General features: G+C 45.5%; 1 protein-coding gene across 2 annotated transcripts in view; it reads left to right on the forward strand.

Moving 5' to 3' along the window:
• The window catches only part of slc35f3b (solute carrier family 35 member F3b), a 190,940-nt gene that overhangs the window by 161,884 nt on the left and 3,788 nt on the right, over positions 1–25,268 (forward strand). For both annotated transcript variants that reach the window (XM_071394442.1, XM_071394443.1), the window contains 5 exons: positions 9,646–9,754; positions 11,455–11,565; positions 19,998–20,123; positions 23,750–23,942; positions 25,018–25,107. In XM_071394442.1, the coding sequence (XP_071250543.1) occupies positions 9,646–9,754; positions 11,455–11,565; positions 19,998–20,123; positions 23,750–23,942; positions 25,018–25,107 (629 nt within the window). The remainder of the gene's footprint in view (positions 1–9,645; positions 9,755–11,454; positions 11,566–19,997; positions 20,124–23,749; positions 23,943–25,017; positions 25,108–25,268) is intronic.

Genomic DNA, 25,268 nt, shown 5'->3' on the forward strand with positions numbered 1-25,268 from the left:
GTGTGTGTGTGTGTGTGCGAGAGCTTGTGTGTGTGCATACATGCCTCCATGCCTGTGCGTGCTTCCAGTCGTGCCTCGTGCTCGTACGTGTGTGTCTGTGCATGCTTGCATGTGTGTGCGTGTTTGTCAGAGGTTCTAAGAGTGCTTATGCAAGGATCTGGTTCTGGGCTCTCCCTGCTCCCCTGGCTCTGACTGTGTGGCCTGCATACTGAACAGCCTTTATAATGTTATCTAACACAGCCTTTATAATGTCATCTAACACAGCCTTTATAATGTTATCTAACACAGCCTTTATAATGTTAGCTTACTAACACAGCCTTTATAATGTTAGCTTACTAACACAGCCTTTATAATGTTAGCTTACTAACACAGCCTTTATAATGTTAGCTTACTAACACAGCCTTTATAATGTTAGCTTACTAACACAGCCTTTCTACTCATTCACCTTTCAGCTGATGCTGTATAGCCTTCAGAAAGATGGATGTATATTGTTGTAATAGCACGGCCTGTGTTGTAATAGCACGGCCTGTGTTGTAATAGCATGGCCTGTGTTGTAATAGCACGGCCTGTGTTGTAATAGCATGGCCTGTGTTGTAATAGCACGGCCTGTGTTGTAATAGCATGGCCTGTGTTGTAATAGCACGGCCTGTGTTGTAATAGCACGGCCTGTGTTGTAATAGCATGGCCTGTGTTGTAATAGCATGGCCTGTGTTGTAATAGCACGGCCTGTGTTGTAATAGCACGGCCTGTGTTGTAATAGCACGGCCTGTGTTGTAATAGCATGGCCTGTGTTGTAATAGCATGGCCTGTGTTGTAATAGCATGGCCTGTGTTGTAATAGCATGGCCTGTGTTGTAATAGCATGGCCTGTGTTGTAATAGCATGGCCTGTGTTGTAATAGCATGGCCTGTGTTGTAATAGCACGGCCTGTGTTGTAATAGCATGGCCTGTGTTGTAATAGCATGGCCTGTGTTGTAATAGCATGGCCTGTGTTGTAATAGCATGGCCTGTGTTGTAATAGCATGGCCTGTGTTGTAATAGCATGGCCTGTGTTGTAATAGCATGGCCTGTGTTGTAATAGCACGGCCTGTGTTGTAATAGCATGGCCTGTGTTGTAGGGCCTGTGTTATACCATAGTGTGGTCTAATGTATTGAGACAGCAAGGCTTGTGTTATACCATAGTGTGGTCTAATGTATTGAGACAGCAGGGCTTGTGTTATACCATAGTGTGGTCTAATGTATTGAGACAGCAAGGCTTGTGTTATACCATAGTGTGGTCTGATGTATTGAGACAGCAAGGCTTGTGTTATACCATAGTGTGGTCTAATGTATTGAGACAGCAAGGCTTGTGTTATACCATAGTGTGGTCTAATGTATTGAGACAGCAGGGCTTGTGTTATACCATAATCTGATCTAGTGGTAGCTCCCCTGATTCTAGACTACATATCCACCTGGGCCACTCTCTATCTGTCCCCCTCTACCTAGTGGCTACGTCCCAAAATGGCACCTATTTCCTTCCAAATGGCTCCTATTCAAATCAAATCAAATGTATTTATATAGCCCTTCGTACATCAGCTGATATCTCAAAGTGCTGTACAGAAACCCAGCCTAAAACCCCAAACAGCAAGGAATGCAGGTGTAGAAGCACGGTGGCTAGGAAAAGCTCCCTAGAAAGGCCAAAACCTAGGAAGAAACCTAGAGAGGAACCAGGCTATGAGGGGTGGCCAGTCCTCTTCTGGCTGTGCCGGGTGGAGATTATAACAGAACATGGCCAAGATGTTCAAATGTTCATAAATGACCAGCATGGTCAAATAATAATAATCACAGTAGTTGTCGAGGGTGCAGCAAGTCAGCACCTCAGGAGTAAATGTCAGTTGGCTTTTCATAGCCGATCATTAAGAGTATCTCTACCGCTCCTGCTGTCTCTAGAGAGTTGTAAACAGCAGGTCTGGGACAGGTAGAACGTCCGGTGAACAACTGCATTGTTCAGGGGCAGAATGACAGATTTTTTATTCCCCTCCAAATGGCACCTATTCCCTTCCAAATGGCACCTTATTCTCTTCCAAATGGCACCTATTCCCTTCCAAATGGCACCTTATTCTCTTCCAAATGGCACCTTATTCTCTTCCAAATGGCACCTATTCTCTTCCAAATGGCACCTATTCCCTTCCAAATGGCACCTTATTCCCTTCCAAATGGCACCTTATTCTCTTCCAAATGGCACCCTATTCTCTTCCAAATGGCACCTTATTCCCTTCCAAATGGCACCTTATTCCCTTCCAAATGGCACCTTATTCTCTTCCAAATGGCACCTTATTCTCTTCCAAATGGCACCTTATTCCCTTCCAAATGGCACCTTATTCTCTTCCAAATGGCACCTTATTCCCTTCCAAATGGCACCTTATTCTCTTCCAAATGGCACCTTATTCCCTTCCAAATGGCACCTTATTCTCTTCAAATGGCACCTTATTCCCTTCCAAATGGCACCTTATTCTCTTCCAAATGGCACCTTATTCCCTTCCAAATGGCACCTTATTCTCTTCCAAATGGCACCCTATTCCCTTCCAAATGGCACCCTATTCCCTTCCAAATGGCACCTATTCCCTTTCAAATGGCACCTATTCCCTTCCAAATGGCACCTTATTCTCTTCCAAATGGCACCTTATTCCCTTCCAAATGGCACCTTATTCTCTTCCAAATGGCACCTTATTCCCTTCCAAATGGCACCTTATTCCCTTCCAAATGGCACCTATTCCCTTCCAAATGGCACCTATTCCCCTCCAAATGGCACCTTATTCCCTTCCAAATGGCACCTATTCCCCTCCAAATGGCACCTTATTCCCTTCCAAATGGCACCCTATTCCCTTCCAAATGGCACCTATTCCCTTCCAAATGGCACCTATTCCCCTCCAAATGGCACCTTATTCCCTTCCAAATGGCACCTATTCCCTTCCAAATGGCACCTATTCCCCTCCAAATGGCACCTTATTCCCTTCCAAATGGCACCTATCCCCTTCCAAATGGCACCTATTCCCCTCCAAATGGCACCTTATTCCCTTCCAAATGGCACCTTATTCCCTTCCAAATGGCACCTATTCCCTTCCAAATGGCACCTTATTCCCTTCCAAATGGCACCTATTCCCTTCCAAATGGCACCTATTCCCTTCCAAATGGCACCTTATTCCCTTCCAAATGGCACCTATTCCCTTCCAAATGGCACCTATTCCCTTCCAAATGGCACCTATTCCCTTCCAAATGGCACCTATTCCCTTCCAAATGGCACCTATTCCCTTCCAAATGGCACCTTATTCCCTTCCAAATGGCACCCTATTCCCTTCCAAATGGCACCTATTCCCTTTACAGTGCACATATTTTGACCAGGGATCATAGGGCTCTGGACAGAACTAGAGCACTAGGCACTAGGGAATAGAGAACCATTAGAGACACATGCTCAGAGTGTCTCCTGCTCTCCCGTCCCTCTGTCCTTTCAGAAAACAAATGAAATATCAACAGAGTTCTGATCTCCTTGAAAATGCAGGGGCTGGAGAGCAGCATATGATAGGCTGAAATGTGGAATGCACAGCTTTGTGGGAGATGAGGAGAGACTTCAGTGAGCTGCCAGATGCTCTTCTCCTCTCTTGGGCTAAAGCAGCCCTGCCCTAGCATGTGTCAGTCCACACAGTGTGTGGAAGAGCTGGCACCAGTCCACACGACATAACTGATACATGACAGCATGGCAGAGGCCAATCGCAGTTGTCATCGGACCACTTTCCACTGGGGCTTAGGACGGGATTCAATGTGATTGCAGGTTGTCGCCAATGTGGCTTTTGAAGGTAATGTTCCATATTTACTGAGATCCCATTCACGGTAAACGCTAAATATGTCGGCTCAATCGGAAATTGTCTTTAAAAGCTGCATTGTTGAAAACACGAAACAGATTGAATCTTAGCCTTAATCTGATGCTTGAGCTTAGTTCCAGGCTGAAGTTCAGGGCTTAGGTTTTGGGGATTCACAGCCCCAGTCAAAGAGGTCTATTGTTATGGATTCAGGCATATAGCCAGGTTCAGTAATGAAATGAAGAAAAGCCCTCAACCTCATGAACTGATTATAGTTATAGTGTATTGTTGCCTGTTTGTACGTGGCCTGTTAGTGTCCAGTGTGCTTTATCTGCACTGTCATCATTCTGGGGCCTGACCAAAACAACCTCCTACAGCTCCACATCCACACCGCCAGGCCACTCTGACAGACTGACCAGGAGCTACAATACCCAACTACCTAACTGACCAGGACTAACAGTACATAACTACCTAACTGACCAGGACTAACAGTACATAACTACCTAACTGACCAGGACTAACAGTACATAACTACCTAACTGACCAGGAGCTACAATACCTAACTACCTAACTGGCCAGGACTAACAGTACCTAACTACCTAACTGACCAGGACTAACAGTACCTAACTACCTAACTGACCGGGACTAACAGTACCTAACTACCTAACTGACCAGGACTAACAGTACATAACTACCTAACTGACCAGGACTAACAGTACATAACTACCTAACTGACCAGGACTAACAGTACCTAACTACCTAACTAACCAGGACTAACAGTACATAACTACCTAACTGACCAGGACTAACAGTACCTAACTGACCAGGATTAACACTACCTAACTACCTAACTGACCAGGACTAACAGTACATAACTATCTAACTGACCAGGACTAACAGTACCTAACTACCTATCTGACCAGGACTAACAATACATAACTACCTAACTGACCAGGACTAACAATACATAACTACCTAACTGACCAGGATTAACACTACCTAACTACCTAACTGACCAGGACTAACAGTACCTAACTACCTATCTGACCAGGACTAACAGTACCTAACTACCTATCTGACCAGGACTAACAGTACATAACTACCTAACTGACCAGGACTAACAGTACCTAACTACCTATCTGACCAGGACTAACAGTACATAACTACCTAACTGACCAGGACTAACAGTACATAACTACCTAACTGACCAGGACTAACAGTACATAACTACCTAACTGACCAGTACTACAATACATAACTACCTAACTGACCAGGACTAACAGTACATAACTACCTAACTGACCAGGACTAACAGTACCTAACTACCTAACTGACCAGGACTAACAATACATAACTACCTATCTGACCAGGACTAACAGTACCTAACTACCTACCTGACCAGGACTAACAATACATAACTACCTATCTGACCAGGACTAACAGTACCTAACTACCTAACTGACCAGTACTAACAATACATAACTACCTAACTGACCAGTACTAACAATACATAACTACCTAACTGACCAGGACTAACAGTACATAACTACCTAACTGACCAGGACTAACAATACCTAACTACCTATCTGACCAGGACTAACAATACCTAACTACCTAACTGACCAGGACTAACAATACCTAACTACCTAACTGACCAGTACTAACAGTACATAACTCCCTGATTATATAGTGCTGTTTGTGGCCAGCCTAGAAATAGAATTACCCCTGAGGAGTCAAACAGTCAATCTTCAGAGGCCTGAGAAGCTTTGAACTGCAGTTTTCAACCTCCTGGTGTCCCAACGGCTGGCCAGGCCACTCTGGCAGATAGCCTAAACCTGGAGGCTCAAGCTACAGTACCTACCTCACCTGGCATTGTTCAGTTCAGTAATTGATGTGTCAGTAAGATTGTCTAGGTGCAATATAATTAACAAGCCTGGATGGGCCTGGACCGGGATGGAGAGCAGGCAGCCTGGATGGGCCTGGACCGGGATGGAGAGCTGGCTGCCTGGATGGGCCTGGACCGGGATGGAGAGCTGGCTGCCTGGATGGGCCTGGACCGGGATGGAGAGCTGGCAGCCTGGATGGGCCTGGACCGGGATGGAGAGCTGGCAGCCTGGATGGGCCTGGACCGGGATGGAGAGCTGGCTGCCTGGATGGGCCTGGACCGGGATGGAGAGCTGGCAGCCTGGATGGGCCTGGACCGGGATGGAGAGCTGGCAGCCTGGATGGGCCTGGACCGGGATGGAGAGCTGGCAGCCTGGATGGGCCTGGACCGGGATGGAGAGCTGGCAGCCTGGATGGGCCTGGACCGGGATGGAGAGCTGGCAGCCTGGATGGGCCTGGACCGGGATGGAGAGCTGGCAGCCTGGATGGGCCTGGACCGGGATGGAGAGCTGGCAGCCTGGATGGGCCTGGACCGGGATGGAGAGCTGGCAGCCTGGATGGGCCTGGACCGGGATGGAGAGCTGGCAGCCTGGATGGGCCTGGACCGGGATGGAGAGCTGGCAGCCTGGATGGGCCTGGACCGGGATGGAGAGCTGGCAGCCTGGATGGGCCTGGACCGGGATGGAGAGCTGGCAGCCTGGATGGGACTGGACCGGGATGGAGAGCTGGCAGCCTGGATGGGCCTGGACCGGGATGGAGAGCTGGCAGCCTGGATGGGCCTGGACCGGGATGGAGAGCTGGCAGCCTGGATGGGCCTGGACCGGGATGGAGAGCTGGCAGCCTGGATGGGCCTGGACCGGGATGGAGAGCTGGCAGCCTGGATGGGACTGGACCGGGATGGAGAGCTGGCAGCCTGGATGGGCCTGGACCGGGATGGAGAGCTGGCAGCCTGGATGGACCTGGACCGGGATGGAGAGCTGGCAGCCTGGATGGACCTGGACCGGGATGGAGAGCTGGCAGCCTGGATGGGCCTGGACCGGGATGGAGAGCTGGCAGCCTGGATGGGACTGGACCGGGATGGAGAGCTGGCAGCCTGGATGGGACTGGACCGGGATGGAGAGCTGGCAGCCTGGATGGGCCTGGACCGGGATGGAGAGCTGGCAGCCTGGATGGGACTGGACCGGGATGGAGAGCTGGCAGCCTGGATGGGACTGGACCGGGATGGAGAGCTGGCAGCCTGGATGGGCCTGGACCGGGATGGAGAGCTGGCAGCCTGGATGGACCTGGACCGGGATGGAGAGCTGGCAGCCTGGATGGGCCTGGACCGGGATGGAGAGCTGGCAGCCTGGATGGGCCTGGACCGGGATGGAGATGAACCAGGAGCTCCAGTTACTCCTGACCAGTTCACATACCAGTCTTTATGTTTACCTTTAAGATATACTTTGGGATTTTGTCAACTAGGTCCTTAATCTACTTTTTGATCTACTTGGTTAGCACAGTGACTGTAAGTCTATGGGTATCTGCTAGTATGATAGAATGCCAAGAGTGTGCAACGCTGTCATCAAGGCAAAGGGTGGCTACTTTGAAGAATCTAAAATCTAAAATGTATTTTGATTTGTTTAACACGTTTTTGTTTTCTACATGATTCCATATGTGTTATTTCATAGTTTTGATGTCTTCACTGTTATTCTACAATGTAGAAAATAGTAAAAATTAAGAAAAACCCTTGAATGAGTAGGTGTGTCCAAACTTTAGACTGCTACTGTATATATGTCTTATTTTACATATCGATACTTGGAGTCAAAATATCATTTTACACTGGGTGGTTTGAACCCTGAATGCTGATTGGCTGACAGCCGTATACCACGGGTATGACAAAACATGTGTTTTTCCTGCTCTAATTACGTTGGTAACCAGTTTATAATAGCAATAAGGCACTTCGGGGGTTTGTGGTATATGGTCAATATAGCACGGCTAAGGGCTGTATCCAGGCACTAAGAACAGCCCTTAGCAGTGGTATATTGGACATATAACACACCCCCTTATTGCTTAAATATAATATCATCCAAAATAATATTGTGATATTTAACTGTATCGATTTCCCCCCCATCACTAGCATAGACTATGAATACTAACACTAATGTTGTATACTAAAATGTCATTGTGTTTGTTTACATGTGTTTGTGCTGTGTGAGCTTGTGTTTGTTTGTTTGTCTGTGTTTGTACATATACAGTTGAAGTCGGAAGTTTACATACACCTTAGCCAAATATATTTAAACTAATTTTTCACAATTTCTGACATTTAATCCTAGTAAAAATTCCCTGTCTTAGGTCAGTTAAGATCGCCACTTTATTTTAATTAAGAATGTGAAATGTCAGAATAATAGTAGAGATAATTATTTATTTCAGCTTTTATTTCTTTCATTACACATTCCCAGTGGGTCAAAAGTTTACATACACTCAATTAGTATTTGGTAGCATTGCCTTTAAATTGTTTAACTTGGGTCAAACGTTTCGGGTAGCCTTCCACAAGCTTCCCACAATAAGTTGGGTGAATTTTGGCCCATTCCTCCTGACAGAGCTGGTGTAACTGAGTCAGGTTTGTAGGCCTCCTTGCTCGCACTTGCTTTTTCAGTTCTGCCCACATATTTTCTACAGGATTGAGGTCAGGTCTTTGTGATTGTCCATTTGGAAGACTCATTTGCGACCAAGCTTTAACTTCCTGACTGATGTCTTGAGATGTTGCTTCAATATATCCACATAATTGTCCTGCCTCATGATGCCATCTATTTTGTGAAGTGCACCAGTCCCTCCTGCAGCAAAGCACCCCCACAACATGATGCTGCCACCCCCGTGCTTCACGGTTGGGATGGTGCTCTTCGGTTTGCAAGCCTCCCCCTTTTTCCTCCAAACATAATGATGGTCATTATGGCCAAACAGTTCTATTTTTGTTTCATGAGACCAGAGGACATTTGTCCTAAAAGTACGATCTTTGTCCCCATGTGCAGTTACAAACCGTAGTCTGGCTTTTTTATGGTGGTTTTGGAGCAGTGGCTTCTTCCTCGCCGAGTGGCCTTTCAGGTTATGTCGATATAGGACTCGTTTTACTGTGGATATAGATACTTTTGTACCTGTTTCCTCCAGCATCTTCACAAGGTCCTTTGCTGTTGTTCTGGGATTGATTTGCACTTTTCGCAAAGTACGTTCATTTCTAGGAGACAGAGCTTGTCTCGTTCCTGAGCAGTATGACAGCTGTGTGGTCCCATTGTGTTTATACTTGCGTACTATTGTTTGTACAGATGAATGTGGTATCTTCAGGCATTTGGACATTGCTCCCAAGGATGAACCAGACTTGTGGACGTCTACTATTTCTTTTTCTGAGGTCTTGACTGATTTCATTTGATTTTCCCATGATGTCAAGTAAAGAGGCACTGAGTTTCAAGGTAGGCCTTGAAATACATCCACAGGTACACCTCCAATTGACTCAAATTATGTCAATTAGCCTATCAGAAGCTTCTAAAGCCATGACATAATTTTCTGGAATTTTCCAAGCTGTTTAAAGGCAAAGTCAACTTCGTGTATGTAAACTTCTGACCCACTGGAATTGTGATACAGTGAATAATAAGTGAAATAATCTGTCTGTAAACAATTGTTGGAAAAATTACTTGTGTCATGCACAAAGTAGATGTCCTAACCGACTTGCCAAAACTATAGTTTGTTAACAAGAAATTTGTGGAGTGGTTGAAAAATGAGTTTTAATAACTCCAACATAAGTGTATGTAAACTTCCGACTTCAACTGTACATGTACCTGTGTACTGTGCACGTGTGTCTGTTTTTGTGTGCGTGTGTGTGCATGTGTGTGCGTGCGTGCGTGCGTGCGTGCATGCATGCCTGTGGGTGTTCATCTGTGTGTGTTCCTCTCTAGGGAGTGTTGTCGGTTCTTCGGGGACGACGGGCTGACAGCCAAGGTGTTTTTCACTAAGGTGGCTCCGTTTGGCTTGCTGTGGATCCTCACCAACTACCTGTACCTACAGGTACTGTGCTGCTTTCCCACCATCCTGGGGTGTGTGTGTGTGTGTGCATTTGTATGTGTGCGTGTGTGTGTGCGTGCGTGCGTGTGTGTGTCAGGTTAGGGACTGTGACAGTATTGTATAGTGCCTGCAGGTGTAACAGGTGTCACTGTGCTAGCTAGAGGTCGACCGATTATGATTTTTCAACACCGATACCGATTATTGGAGGACCAAAAAAAGACGATACTGATTAATTTGCCTATTTTTATATATATATTTGTAATGAAGACAATTACAACAATACTGAATGAACACTTTTCTTTTAACTTAATATAATACATAAATACAATCAATTTAGTCTCAAATAAATAATGAAACATGTTCAATTTGGTTTAAATAATGCAAAAACACAGTGTTGGAGAAGAAAGTAAAAGTGCAATATGTGCCATGTAAGAAAGCTAACGTTTAAGTTCCTTGCTCAGAACATGAGAACATATGAACGCTGGTGGTTCCTTTTAACATGAGTCTTCAATATTCCCAGTTAAGAAGTTTTAGGTTGTAGTTATTATAGGAATTATAGGACTATTTCTCTCTATACCGTTTGTATTTCATACCTTTGACTATTGGATGTTCTTATAGGCACTTTAGTATTGCCAGCCTAATCTCAGGAGTTGATAGGCTTGAAGTCATAAACAGAGCTGTGCCTCAAGCATTGCTAAGAGCTGCTGGCAAACGCAGTAAAGTGCTGTTTGAATGAATGCTTACGAGCCTGCTGCTGCCTACCACCGCTCAGTCAGACTGCTCTATCAAATCATAGACTTAATTATAACATAATAAACACACAGAAATACGAGCCTTAGGTCATTAATATGATCAAATCCGGAAACTATAATTTCGAAAACAAAACGTTTATTCTTTCAGTGAAATACAGAACCGTTACGTATTTTATCGAACGGGCGGCAACCCTAAGTCTAAATATTGCTGTTACATAGCACAACCTTCAATGTTATGTCATAATTATGTAAAATTAATTACGGTCTTTGTTAGAAAGAAATGGTCTTCACACAGGTCGCAACGAGCAAGGCGGCCCAAACTGCTGCATATACCCTGACTCTGCTTGCACTGGAACGCAAGAGAAGTGACACAGTTTCCCTAGTTATAAGAAATTCATGTTAGCAGGCAATATTAACTAAATATGCAGTTTTTTTTATAATGTACTTGTGTATTGATTTTAAGAAAGGCATTGATATTTATGGTTAGGTACACATTGGTTCAACAACAGTGCTTTTTTCGCGAATGCGCTTGTTAAATCATCAAGCGCATTCGCATCAAGGCACCGCATTGATTATATGCAACGCAGGACAAGCTAGATAAACTAGGAATATCATCAACCATGTGTAGTTAACTAGTGATTATGTTAAGATTGTTTATAAGATAAGTTTAATGCTAGCTAGCAACTTACCTTGGCTCCTTGCTGCACTCCCGTAACAGGTAGTCCAAAAATGCAGATTACCGATTGTTATGAAAACTTGAAATCGGCCCTAATTAACCAGCCATTCCGATTAATCGGTCGTTCTCTAGTGCTAGCTTAGCGGTATGGCTTCCTTCACCATCCCTGTCCCCTTACTGGACTCAAACTATTGATCCTCTGCTTCAAAAACACACGTAACCAACTACACCACCGAAAATCTAGCAATTGTGACGTGATCTTGTCTCTAACACAGGCCCTGAGGAAGATCAACACCACAGACGTGTCAGCTCTGTTCTGCTGCAACAAGGCCTTCGTATTCCTGCTCTCTTGGATCGTACTGAGAGACCGCTTCATGGGGGTCAGGGTGAGTTACAGTGTGTGTGTGTGTGTGTGTGTGTGTGTGTGTGTGTGTGTGTGTGTGTGTGTGTGTGTGTGTGTGTGTGTGTGTGTGTGTGTGTGTGTGTGTGTGTGTGCGTGCGTGCGTGCGTGCGTGCGTGCGTGCGTGCGTGCGTGCGTGCGTGCGTGCGTGCGTGCGTGATGCACAAAGTCTGTCAGGAGATGTCCAGGGAACCTACGAAGAGATAACATTCAGACTGGAGATTCCTCCAGGTATGAGTAGATAAGAGTTCATTTCAGGGCTAGATAAAAATGTCTCCTAATTAAGACCACAGACTCAGTCTCAGTTGGACTAGCTAGGTCCTACCTAATTAAGACCACAGACTCAGTCTCAGTTGGACTAGCTAGGTCCTACCTAATTAAGACCACAGACTCAGTCTCAGTTGGACTAGCTAGGTCCTACCTAATTAAGACCACAGACTTAGTCTCAGTTGGACTAGCTAGGTCCTACCTAATTAAGACCACAGACTTAGTCTCAGTTGGACTAGCTAGGTCCTACCTAATTAAGACCACAGACTCAGTCTCAGTTGGACTAGCTAGGTCCTACCTAATTAAGACCACAGACTCAGTCTCAGTTGGACTAGCTAGGTCCTACCTAATTAAGACCACAGACTCAGTCTCAGTTTGACTAGCTAGGTCCTACCTAATTAAATTACAGCAGACAGTAATTCACTGTGTGTCCTGGATTCCCCGTTCTAGTGGGCTTTAACCTGGATGAACCAGGGGCTAATGGCTCCCTGCCTCCCAGACTCTGACACATCCTTTCTATTAAAAACGATATTGGGTTAGAGGCTAGTTTGCATCACAAATGGCACCCTATTTCCTTTATAGTGCACTATTTTTTAGCCCTATGGGCCCTGGTCAGAAGTAGTACTACATAGGGAATATGGTGCCTTTTGGGAAGCAGCCTAAACCCTCTCTGTGCTGGAGCCCTGCGTTCCCCAAAGGAATGAAGAGTATTAAGTGTTAAGAGTTGAGGGCATGTGGAACTGACCTGGGTTCAGAAGAGTTGAGGGCATGGGGAACTGACCTGGGTTCAGAAGAGTTGAGGGCATGGGGAACTGACCTGGGTTTAGAAGAGTTGAGGGCATGGGGAACTGATCTGGGTTCAGAAGAGTTGAGGACGTGGGGAACTGACCTGGGTTCAGAAGAGTTGAGGGCATGGGGAACTGACCTGGGTTTAGAAGAGTTGAGGGCATGGGGAACTGATCTGGGTTCAGAAGAGTTGAGGACGTGGGGAACTGATCTGGGTTCAGAAGAGTTGAGGACGTGGGGAACTGACCTGGGTTCAGAAGAGTTGAGGGCATGGGGAACTGACCTGGGTTCAGAAGAGTTGAGGACGTGGGGAACTGACCTGGGTTCAGAAGTGTTGAGGGCATGGGGAACTGACCTGGGTTCAGAAGAGTTGACGGCATGGGGAACTGATCTGGGTTCAGAAGAGTTGAGGACGTGGGGAACTGACCTGGGTTCAGAAGAGTTGAGGGCATGGGGAACTGATCTGGGTTCAGAAGAGTTGAGGACGTGGGAAACTGACCTGGGTTCAGAAGAGTTGAGGACGTGGGGAACTGATCTGGGTTCAGAAGAGTTGAGGGCATGGGGAACTGATCTGGGTTCAGAAGAGTTGAGGACGTGGGAAACTGATCTGGGTTCAGAAGAGTTGAGGACGTGGGGAACTGATCTGGGTTCAGAAGAGTTGAGGACGTGGGGAACTGATCTGGGTTCAGAAGAGTTGAGGACGTGGGGAACTGATCTGGGTTCAGAAGAGTTGAGGACGTGGGGAACTGATCTGGGTTCAGAAGAGTTGAGGACGTGGGGAGCGGACATGGGTTCAAATACTATTTTAAGTATTTTAAATACTGTTGACAGTTTTGGGACTATTCCATTAAGCCAGGTAAACTCAATCAAGTTGTGGGCATTCAGAAGATGCAGAAAAAAACATTTGCTTTCAAGTGAATGTAACTGCTCCGTCAGGGCTGGGGGATAGTTCATTAAGGGTCATTGTTAGATCATTGTTAATGAACTTGGACCTCTGCGTCACCCTGGGAGAGAGTTTGTCAAATTAACAATGCACCTTGCAGCACCAAAGGTATTCTGAAAAGGAGCTATAAGTAAGTTGCTGGATACAGTGCCTTGCAAAAGTATTCACCCCTGTCACACCCTGACCGTAGAGATCCTTTTTATGTCTCTATTTTGGTTGGTCAGGGTGTGAGTTTGGGTGGGCATTCTATGTCTGGTGTTCTATGTTGTACTTGTTTTGTATTTCTGTGTGTTTGGCCTGGTGTGGTTCCCAATCAGAGGCAGCTGTCTATCGTTGTCTCTGATTGAGAACCATACTTAGGTAGCCTGTTCCCACCTGTGTTTGTGGTTGTTTTCTGTTTTGTGTGTATACCTTACAGGACTGTTTCGTTTCGTTCTCTCTCTTTGTTGTATTTTGTTCATTCAGTGTTCAGTTTATTAAATTAACATGAACATTTCCCATGCTGCGTTTTGGTCCACTCTTTCTTCCCAGGACGAGTGTTACAACCCCTTGGCATTTTTCCTATTTTGTTGCATTACAACTTGAAATTTAAATAGATTTTTATTTGGATTTCCTGTAATGGACATACACAAAATAGTCCAAATTGGTGAAGTGAAATGAAAAAAAATAACTTGTTTCAAAAAATCGAATAAAAAACTGAAAAGTGGTGCGTACATATGTATAAGATCTGGTGCAACCAATTACCTTCAGAAGTCACATAATTAGTTAAATAATGTCCACCTATAATAAAGTCCATCTGTTCTGAAAGGCCCCAGAGTCTGCAACACCACCAAGCAAGCGGCACTATGAAGACCAAGACGCTCTCCAAACAGGTCAGGTACAAAGTTGTGGAGAAGTACAGATCAGGGTTGGGTTATAAAAAAATATCAGAAACTTTGAACATCACACGGAGCACCATTAATTCAACGAAGAGTGGCCAGAAAAAAGCCATTGCTTAAAGAAAGAAATAAGCAAACACGTTTGGTGTTTGCCAAATGGCATGTGGGAGACTCCCCAAACATATGGAAGAAGGTACTCTGGTCAGTTGAGACTAAAATTTAGCTTTTTGGCCATCAAGGAAAACGCTATGTCTGGCGCAAACCCAACACCTCTCATCACCACAAGTATACCATCCCCACAGTGAAGCATGGTGGTGGCAGCATCATGCTGTGGGGATATTTTTAATCGCCAGGGACTGGGAAACTGGTCAGAATTGAAGGAAATTCTTGAGGGAAACCTGTTTCAGTTTTCCAGAGATTTGAGACTGGGACGGAGGTTCACCTTCCAGCAGGACAATGACCCTAAGCATACTGCTAAAGCAACACTCGAGTGGTTTAAGGGGAAACATTTAAATGTCTTGGAAAAGCCCAGACCTCAATCCAATTGAGAGCCTGTGGTATGACTTAAAGATTGTTGTACACCGGCGGAACCCACCCAGACAAATTCGGGATAAAAATATTATTTTATTACCGCAAATTATTGTATAATAGTTGTATTGCAGTATGCAATCTCACAGGAGTGGGCTCAAACTCATTTGAAGCAGCCCAGACAAAAAGTCACGGTACCAAAAATGATGTCCCACACAGACCTCTGTCCCGATGAACCCGTAGCCTACATTTAGACCTCCCTAACTAGGTCCCAGGCAGTCCCCGTATTCAGAGTAGAAAGACTGATTTAGCATCAGGTCCCCCTGGTCATATAATCGTATTCATTATGATCTCAATGGTCAAACTGATCCTAGATCAGCCCTCTTATATGTATTCATCGTCTTGGAACGCCTTACAAAATACTTTTAAACTGGAAGAACTTGTCCCGATTGGTATTTTTAAATCACCGATGAATGATCTTGAGACTGATTCCCTGACCTGTCAATCTTTTTAATTTGCTGTTTTTGATTTTGTTATACTCTTGTGAATTCTATGCTTTTTACTAGATTACTTGACATTTTTCATGTTGTTTGTCTGTAATTTTTGTAATGACTTGGTGCTGCCTATCTTGGCAAGGACGCTCTTGAAAAATAGATTTTAAATCTCAATGAGCCCTTCCTGGTTAAATAAAGGTTTAATAACAAAAAATTAAAAATTAAAATACGTTTTATAAATACAAGTTCAGGTCTCTCTTGCAAAATATGTTTGATCTCACTGTGACTAATCCGGATAAATGAATGAATGTGTGTATGTATGTACTGTTTGTGTGAATAACTGGAGGGAAGATCTGGAAGGAAAACACCTAATCAGAATGTCTCTCTCTCTCTCTCTCTCTCTCTCTCTCTCTCTCTCTCTCTCTCTCTCTCTCTCTCTCTCTCTCTCTCTCTCTCTCTCTCTCTCTCTCTCTCTCTCTCACTCTCCCACTCACTCGCTTACTCACTCACTCACTCACTCACTCACTCACTCACTCACTCACTCACTCTCTCACTCTCTCACTCTCTCCCTCCTGTCATTATCCCTCACTACCCCCGTCTGTGATGAAAGCTCTGAGTAATCCTCCCATTTCTTTCTTTTTCTCTCTCTCTCTCTCTCTCTCTCTCTCTTTCTCTCTTTCTTTCTCTCTCTCCCTCTCTCCCACTCTCTCACTCTCCCCGTCTTTCTCTCCCTCTCTCTCCCCCATCTCTCCCCCATGACTCCTCTCTCTTTCTCTCTCTCTCTCTTGCTCTCTCTCTCCCTCTATCTAATTCTCTCTCCCTCTCTGTCTCTCCTCTCTCCCTCCTCCCTCCTGTCTTCCCTCTCTCTCTCTTACTCTCTCTCTCTGACTGTTGATGGGTATTGCAGTGTTTTGATGTCTGCAGTAATGCGGAGGATCTTGGATGGGCTTTCCTTCATATGAAAATGAAGAGAGAAGGGGAGAGGATACGAGGGGGAGAGGCTGGGGAGAATCCAATCATCCCTTTGAAGTATGACAGTGTTCTGGTACTTAGCTTGGGCTATTTCATGGGTGAGGTGGGTGGATAGCTGTCAGTAGGAGAATGGTATATAAGGGATGGCATCTCTCCCATACTGTACCTACAGTGCCTTCAGAAAGTATTCATACCCCTTGACTTATTCTACAGTTTGTTGTGTTACAGCCTTTATTCTAATCTACACATAGACATGGTTAATTATTGCATTGCAAAAAATAATTGAATCTATTTTAGAATAAGGCTGTAACGTAACAAAATGTGGAAAAAGTCAAGAGGTCTGAGTACTTTCCGAATGCACTGCATGTACAGGTAACTGCCAAAATAAAGGAAACACCAACATAAAGTGTCTTAACAGGGCGTCGGACCACAATGAGCCAGAACAGCTTCAATGCGTCTTGGCATAGATTCTACAATTGTCTGGAGTTCTATTGGAGGGATGTGACACCATTCCTCCACGAGAAACTACATCATTTGGTGATTTGTTGATGGTGGGAAACGCTGTCTCAGGCGCCTGCTCCAGAATCTCCCGTAAGTGTTCATTTGGGATGAGATCTGGTGGCTGAGACGGCCATGGCATACGGTTTACATCGTTTTCATGTTCACCTTTCAGTGACCACTCGGGCCCTGTGGATGGGGGCGTTGTCATCCTGTGGGGGCATAGCCATGGTAGACAAAATACTGGCCAAAGTAATGGCCCTAAACACGATGCTTAATTAACTCAGGAACCACACCTGAGTTGAAGCACCTGCTTTCAATACACTTTGTATCCCTCATTTACTCAAGTGTTTCCTTTATTTTGGCAGTTACCTGTATATCTCTGAGTATATTGTATCTCAGAGTCCTGTATCTCTCTCCTGTAGTTTTAGGTTGTTATGGAGAGGTGTGAGAGTAACCTTGCCTAGGCTTTAGCTCAGCAAGCTAGCACACGAGACCCACCCAGGTTCTAACCCAATCAGTCACACACACATTTCTCAGCTGGAGTTTTGTCTTTTCATTGAACCTTTATTGAACTAGGAAAAGCCCTTAGGGTTAAAGGTCTTCTGTGAGTGTGGCCTGGTGTTGTGGTGTTGTGGTGGGAGTGACGGACTGCCTCAGCAGAGCCCAGACCCAGTCTTGGTCCATTTCCCCATTCCCTGACCTTGGGTTTGCTGACGCAGCAGTGTGTGAGAAAGGAAAACAAATTGCCGTGTCCAATCACTGAGGGGTCCATGTCCCAGGAAACCAAGCAGCAAAGCAGCAAGCTTTCTCAGAGAAACAAATCTCTGTAGAGAGGTAACTGACCATAGAAATGTATTCAGGGGCGCAACTTTCACTGGGTAGGTTGGCTGTTTGGGGTGTTTATCCGAAAGGATTAAAAAAAACGAAAGTTGCGCCCCTGAATAGAATTACCATGTCAGCCATATTGAGTATACCCATGGGTCTTCCAGTCAAATTGCCATGGTATGAGGCGCGTTGTCCCTAGTCATTGTATTTCTATGTGACTGACATAGCTGGCGTTTCTAGAGAATGGACATCCCCATTCAAGTCAACGTTGCGTAATGGGTTGACCTGGCAGTTCATTCTATTTTTTATGTAGCTAGAGAGGTGACTGAAAGGCAGGCAGCCTGCACTGCAGAAAGAGAGAGAGAGAAACAGGGTGAGAGAAAGAGAGGGTGAGAGAGAGAGAGAGAGAGAGAGAGAGAGAGATGCTGAGAGTGAGAGAGAGAGAGAGAGAGAGAGAGGGGTGGGGTGGGGGGGTTTACCCATTGTACCCCTTGGCTCTGTCCAGGCGTAACCAGTGCTTAATTTGAGCCACATCCTGCCAGAACAGGATCCGGCACCTTTTTTAAAATGTTTTCATTCGTTCCGGTACCTCAGAGCCCCCCAACTCACCCCACTCTAACGCTCACTTTTTGTTCCGGCATCTCCCGATTTACAAATGAAGCACCAGGCATAACCATTTATCTTCCTGACACCTCTCTAATGCAGTGCTAATCCACTCCACTGGCCCAAGCCAAGTCCCTAGTCATTACACGCACGCACGCACACACGCACGCACGCACGCACGCACGCACGCACGCACGCACGCACACACACACACACACACACACACACACACACACACACACACACACAGCCCATCAATCCTTTCCTGTATGGGAGACTGTCTTTGCTGATTGGAAAGCACTGGGCCCTGGACCAGATAGTATATGATTATCATGACTGTGTTTGTGTTTGTGCAGGTGGTTGTGTGTGTCTTTGCATTGTGTTCACCATTACACCAGTAACAGACATTACTGTGGGAGGGAACGGCTGAAGGAAAGGAAGGGGGAACGGCTGAAGGAAAGGCAGGGGGAATGACTGGAGGAAAGGCAGAGGGAATGACTGGAGGAAAAGCAGGGGGAATGACTGGAGGAAAGAAAGGGGGAACAGCTGAAGGAAAGGCCGGGGGAATGACTGGAGGAAAGGCAGGGGGAATGACTGGAGGAAAGGAAGAGGGAACGGCTGGAGGAAAGGAAGGGGGAACGACTGGAGGAAAGGGAGGGGGAATGACTGGAGGAAAGGAAGGGGGAACGGCTGGAGGAAAGGGAGGGGGAACGGCTGATGGAAAGGAAGGGCGAACGGCTGGAGGAAAGGCAGTGGGAATGACTGGAGGAAAGGAAGGGGGAATGACTGGAGGAAAGGAAGGGGGAACGACTGGAGGAAAGGGAGGGGGAATGACTGGAGGAAAGGAAGAGGGAACGGCTGAAGGAAAGGAAGGGGGAATTGACTGGAGGAAAGGAAGGGGGAACGGCTGGAGGAAAGGGAGGGGAAAGTGAAAGTCAGGGGCAAACATATACACACACGCACAAACACAAACTCTGTCACTCTGACACACACACACACACAAGGCCTTTGGGGCGAGAATCTGTTCAGTGCCACTGTAAGTTCTCCGACAGTAACTTACCAGCCTGGCTGGGCTCAAGGCTGCTCCAGGTTTTACTACCTGTCTTAGGCTGTGTCCCAAATTACACCATTTTCCCTTTATAGTGCACTACTTGTGACCAGGGCCCAGGGGAATAGGGTGTCATTTGGGACACATTCAGTACTTACTGTTTGATGGTCTGATCTCAGACCAGTCTAACAGTACATCAGAAGTGGATCCTGGTGTGTCAAGTCTGATTGATGCTCTGAAACCAGTGTAAAAGTACATCAGAAGTGGATCCTGGTGTGTCAAGTCAACAGTGACTCTTCTTTCTAAGTAGTAAAATGTATTTATGGTAGATTGAACTGCAGTTGAGATTCATCTAGTTTCACACTATGAATATATTCAGATTGAATTCAAAGTGAAACAATTCAACCTTTACCCTAACCATATAGTAGCTTCATGTCCACATCCCAGTTCAACCCTCCTCTTCCTCCTTCTACACTATCCTATCCAATATAATGTAAGCAGTGCCCCAGTCCTTAAAAAAACCTGCTAAGTGGTATATATTGTAATATGTCCTCTCCACCTTTCCCTGTGCAGATCGTGGCGGCCATCTTTGCCATCGCTGGCATCGTGATGATGACGTACGCTGACGGTTTCCACAGCCACTCTGTCATGGGAGTCACCTTCGTTGTGGCCTCCGCTTCAACGTCTGCACTCTACAAGGTACTTCTCTACTCTATGAACAAACACACACACAAATACACACATTCACACGCGCCCGCACGAACACACACACGAGCGCACACACACAGGACGCAGTTGTTTGCTTAACTGTGAGACATGGTACAGTCTTCTCTTAAAGGACAGAATCAACGGAACACCTCATCCTTTGTGGTTAGAAGGAATAAATACATGGTTATTCTTTGTGGTTAGAAGGAATAAATACATGGTTATTCTTTGTGGTTAGAAGGAATAAATACATGGTTATTCTTTGTGGTTAGAAGGAATAAATACATGGTTATTCTTTGTGGTTAGAAGGAATAAATACATGGTTATTCTTTGTGGTTAGAAGGAATAAATACATGGTTATTCTTTGTGGTTAGAAGGAATAAATACATGGTTATTCTTTGTGGTTAGAAGGAATAAATACATGGTTATTCTTTGTGGTTAGAAGGAATAAATACATGGTTATTCTTTGTGGTTAGAAGGAATAAATACATGGTTATTCTTTGTGGTTAGAAGGAATAAATACATGGTTATTCTTTGTGGTTAGAAGGAAGTGTGTCAGTTCTGAGATCTTTTATGTGTCTCCATTTTTCTTTTCTCCTTCAATGAGATGAAGAATAAATCACCCAAACATCCTCCTTTATGAGATACAGATTAGGAGCAACGTTAGGTCTCATGTAAGGAGTCTTTGTGCATACAGGGACAGGCTCGTGAGTCTCCTAAGATTTGTTCCTTATATAATCAGGTAACAGGAGACTAGATTGGATGTTATGAAATACTATGAAGCATTCTAAAACATCTGGGCTGGGCTAAATTAATTATGGTATGTACTTGGGTGTTTCATCTGATAGACCTGCAGTACATGATGTTCAGACTGTGACAGGCAGATCCTTATAGATTCTGAAGGGACATATGGATGGATGTGTGGTATGTACTTGGGTGTTTGTACACTGATAGGCCTCCAGAACCTGACGTTCAGTGTCAGTATGATGGCCAGATATATAGCCAAGTTGGACAGACAGACAGGCAGACAGAAAGACAGACAGACAGGCAGGCAGACGGACGGGCGGGCGGACGGATGGATATACAGTATATCATTGTTGCCAAAACACGTTTCCCTAGAACTACACAGCTGATTCAAATAATGAACTCATCATCAAGCTTTGATTATTTGAATCAGCTGTGTAGTGCTAGGGCAAAAACCAAAACGTGCCCCCCTTAAGGTCCCCAGGACCGAGTTTGGGAAACACTGGTATATATAATGACTGCCTGTGGGGAACAGACAGACACAAAGATGGGTTGATGGTTATATAATATGGCTGTTCTGTGGCATCTCCTGTTCTATAATATGGCTGCTCTGTGGTGTCTCCTGTTCTATAATATGGCTGCTCTGTGGTGTCTCCTGTTCTATAATATGGCTGTTCTGTGGTGTCTCCTGTTCTATAATATGGCTGCTCTGTGGTGTCTCCTGTTCTATAATATAGCTGTTCTGTGGTGTCTCCTGTTCTATAATATGGCTGCTCTGCGGTGTCTCCTGTTCTATAATATGGCTGCTCTGTGGTGTTTCCTGTTCTATAATATGGCTGTTCTGTGGTGTCTCCTGTTCCATGATATGGCTGTTCTGTGGTGTCTCCTGTTCTATGATATAGCTGTTCTGTGGTGTCTCCTGTTCCATGATATGGCTGTTCTGTGGTGTCTCCTGTTCTATAATATGGCTGCTCTGTGGTGTCTCCTGTTCTATAATATGGCTGCTCTGTGGTGTCTCCTGTTCTATAATATGGCTGTTCTGTGGTGTCTCCTGTTCTATAATATGGCTGCTCTGTGGTGTCTCCTGTTCTATAATATGGCTGTTCTGTGGTGTCTCCTGTTCTATAATATGGCTGCTCTGTGGTGTCTCCTGTTCTATAATATGGCTGTTCTGTGGTGTCTCCTGTTCTATGATATAGCTGTTCTGTGGTGTCTCCTGTTCCATGATATGGCTGTTCTGTGGTGTCTCCTGTTCTATAATATGGCTGTTCTGTGGTGTCTCCTGTTCTATAATATGGCTGTTCTGTGGTGTCTCCTGTTCTATGATATAGCTGCTCTGTGGCGTCTCCTGTTCTATAATATGGCTGTTCTGTGGTGTCTCCTGTTCTATAATATGGCTGTTCTGTGGTGTCTCCTGTTCTATGATATAGCTGTTCTGTGGTGTCTCCTGTTCCATGATATGGCTGTTCTGTGGTGTCTCCTGTTCTATAATATGGCTGTTCTGTGGTGTCTCCTGTTCTATAATATGGCTGTTCTGTGGTGTCTCCTGTTCTATAATATGGCTGCTCTGTGGTGTCTCCTGTTCTATAATATGGCTGCTCTGTGGTGTCTCCTGTTCTATAATATGGCTGCTCTGTGGTGTCTCCTGTTCTATAATATGGCTGCTCTGTGGTGTCTCCTGTTCCATGATATGGCTGTTCTGTGGTGTCTCCTGTTCTATGATATAGCTGTTCTGTGGTGTCTCCTGTTCCATGATATGGCTGTTCTGTGGTGTCTCCTGTTCTATAATATGGCTGCTCTGTGGTGTCTCCTGTTCTATAATATGGCTGTTCTGTGGTGTCTCCTGTTCTATAATATGGCTGTTCTGTGGTGTCTCCTGTTCTATAATATGGCTGCTCTGTGGTGTCTCCTGTTCTATAATATGGCTGTTCTGTGGTGTCTCCTGTTCTATAATATGGCTGCTCTGTGGTGTCTCCTGTTCTATAATATGGCTGTTCTGTGGTGTCTCCTGTTCTATGATATAGCTGTTCTGTGGTGTCTCCTGTTCCATGATATGGCTGTTCTGTGGTGTCTCCTGTTCTATAATATGGCTGCTCTGTGGTGTCTCCTGTTCTATAATATGGCTGCTCTGTGGCGTCTCCTGTTCTATAATATGGCTGCTCTGTGGCGTCTCCTGCCCTGCTGTCACAATGGCCTAATGTGGTCAACAGACAGCGGTGGCAGAGTGCCAGGCCAGGGAGACGGTTGGCAGGTACTCCCGCTCTCTTTGGTCTGCCCGCATGTTCTCGTTAAGGGGGAGGAAAGGGGGGTGAATGTATGAGGTACCTACAGTACCTGATAAATCAACCCCCCCCCCCCCTCCTATCACTCTCCTCTATCCCTTTCCTCTCCCCCCTGGATCACGGTCCCCTCTTTGTTTTTACACTGCTGCTACTCGCTGTTTATTATCTATGCATAGTCACTTTACAAATGACCTCGACTAACCTGTACCCCCGCACATTGACTCGGTACCGGTATCCCCTGTATATAGCCTCCACATTGACTCGGTACCGGTACCCCCTGTATATATCCTCCACATTGACTCGGTACCGGTACCCCCTGTATATAGCCTCCACATTGACTCGGTACCGGTATCCCCTGTATATACCCTTGTTATTGTTATGTCATTTTCTTGTGTTACTTTTTGATTTAATACTTTTTTTAAACTTTAGTTTATTTAGTAAATATTTTCTTAACTCTATTTCTTCAACTGCATTGTTGGTTAAGGGCTTGTAAGTAAGCATTTAATGGTAAGTTCTACACCTGTTATATTTGGCGCATGTGACCAGTACAATTTTATTTTATTTGTCTCTTTCTTTCTCTCTCTCTCTCCACAGGTGCTCTTTAAAATGGTCCTGGGCAGTGCCAAGTTTGGGGAGGCAGCGCTCTTTCTGACGATCGTCGGCGGGGCTAATTTTGTGTTCATCAGCTTTGTGCCAGTCATCCTGTACTTCACCCATGTGGAATACTTTGGTTCTCTTGAGGACATCCCCTGGTTATACCTCTGTGGGGTAGCAGGCCTGCTCTTTGGTAAGCACTGACTTCTGTAGATCACTTTCAGTGTGGAGGCTGATGCAAACCTGCAACCAGTGTAGAGACTGATGCAAACCTGCAACTAGTGTAGAGACTGATGCAAACCTGCAACCAGTGTAGAGACTGATGCAAACCTGCAACCAGTGTAGAGACTGATGCAAAACTGCAACCAGTGTGGAGACAGATGCAAACCTGCAACCAGTGTAGAGACTGATGCAAACCTGCAACCAGTGTAGAGACTGATGCAAACCTGCAACCAGTGTGGAGACAGATGCAAACCTGCAACCAGTGTAGAGACTGATGCAAACCTGCAACCAGTGTAGAGACTGATGCAAACCTGCAACCAGTGTAGAGACTGATGCAAACCTGCAACCAGTGTAGAGACTGATGCAAACCTGCAACCAGTGTAGAGACTGCAACCAGTGTAGAGACTGATGCAAACCTGCAACCAGTGTAGAGACTGATGCAAACCTCAACTAGTGTGGAGACTGATGCAAACCTCAACTAGTGTAGAGACTGATGCAAACCTCAACCAGTGTAGAGACTGATGCAAACCTGCAACCAGTGTAGAGACTGATGCAAACCTCAACCAGTGTGGAGACTGATGCAAACCTGCAACCAGTGTAGAGACTGATGCAAACCTGCAACCAGTGTAGAGACCGATGCAAACCTGCAACCAGTGTAGAGACTGATGCAAACCTGCAACCAGTGTAGAGACTGATGCAAACCTGCAACCAGTGTAGAGACTGATGCAAACCTGCAACCAGTGTAGAGACTGATGCAAACCTGCAACCAGTGTAGAGACTGATGCAAACCTGCAACCAGTGTGGAGACAGATGCAAACCTGCAACCAGTGTAGAGACTGATGCAAACCTGCAACTAGTGTAGAGACTGATGCAAACCTGTAACCAGTGTGGAGACTGATGCAAACCCCCCCTCCCGCCCACCCAATTAATTTAGTCATTGAGCTGCATTGAAAAGTTGCCTTTTACTTGCTGACTAGTTCCTCTTTTTGACTGTGAGTAAAATAGTTGTAGTTAATAAGTAAAGTTGAACTTTTTCTCCTCCACAGCTTTCAATATCCTGGTGAACTTTGGCATTGCCATCACGTACCCCACATTAATCTCCCTGGGCATCGTCCTGAGTGTCCCTGTCAATGCCCGTAAGTCTCTGCTCCTTCTCCTCCAACTCTACTGTGTCCTTTTCTCCAGATATTTATCCCATCCAGTGGAACAACCTTAACTCAGGCCGGGATTCAATTATAGAAGTTGTGGCTTTTAAAGGTAATGTTCGCAGAGATCCCATTCACGGTAAACACTGCAT

This window comes from Salvelinus alpinus, chromosome 3, assembly GCF_045679555.1.
Source record: "Salvelinus alpinus chromosome 3, SLU_Salpinus.1, whole genome shotgun sequence".
NCBI lineage: Eukaryota > Metazoa > Chordata > Actinopteri > Salmoniformes > Salmonidae > Salvelinus > Salvelinus alpinus.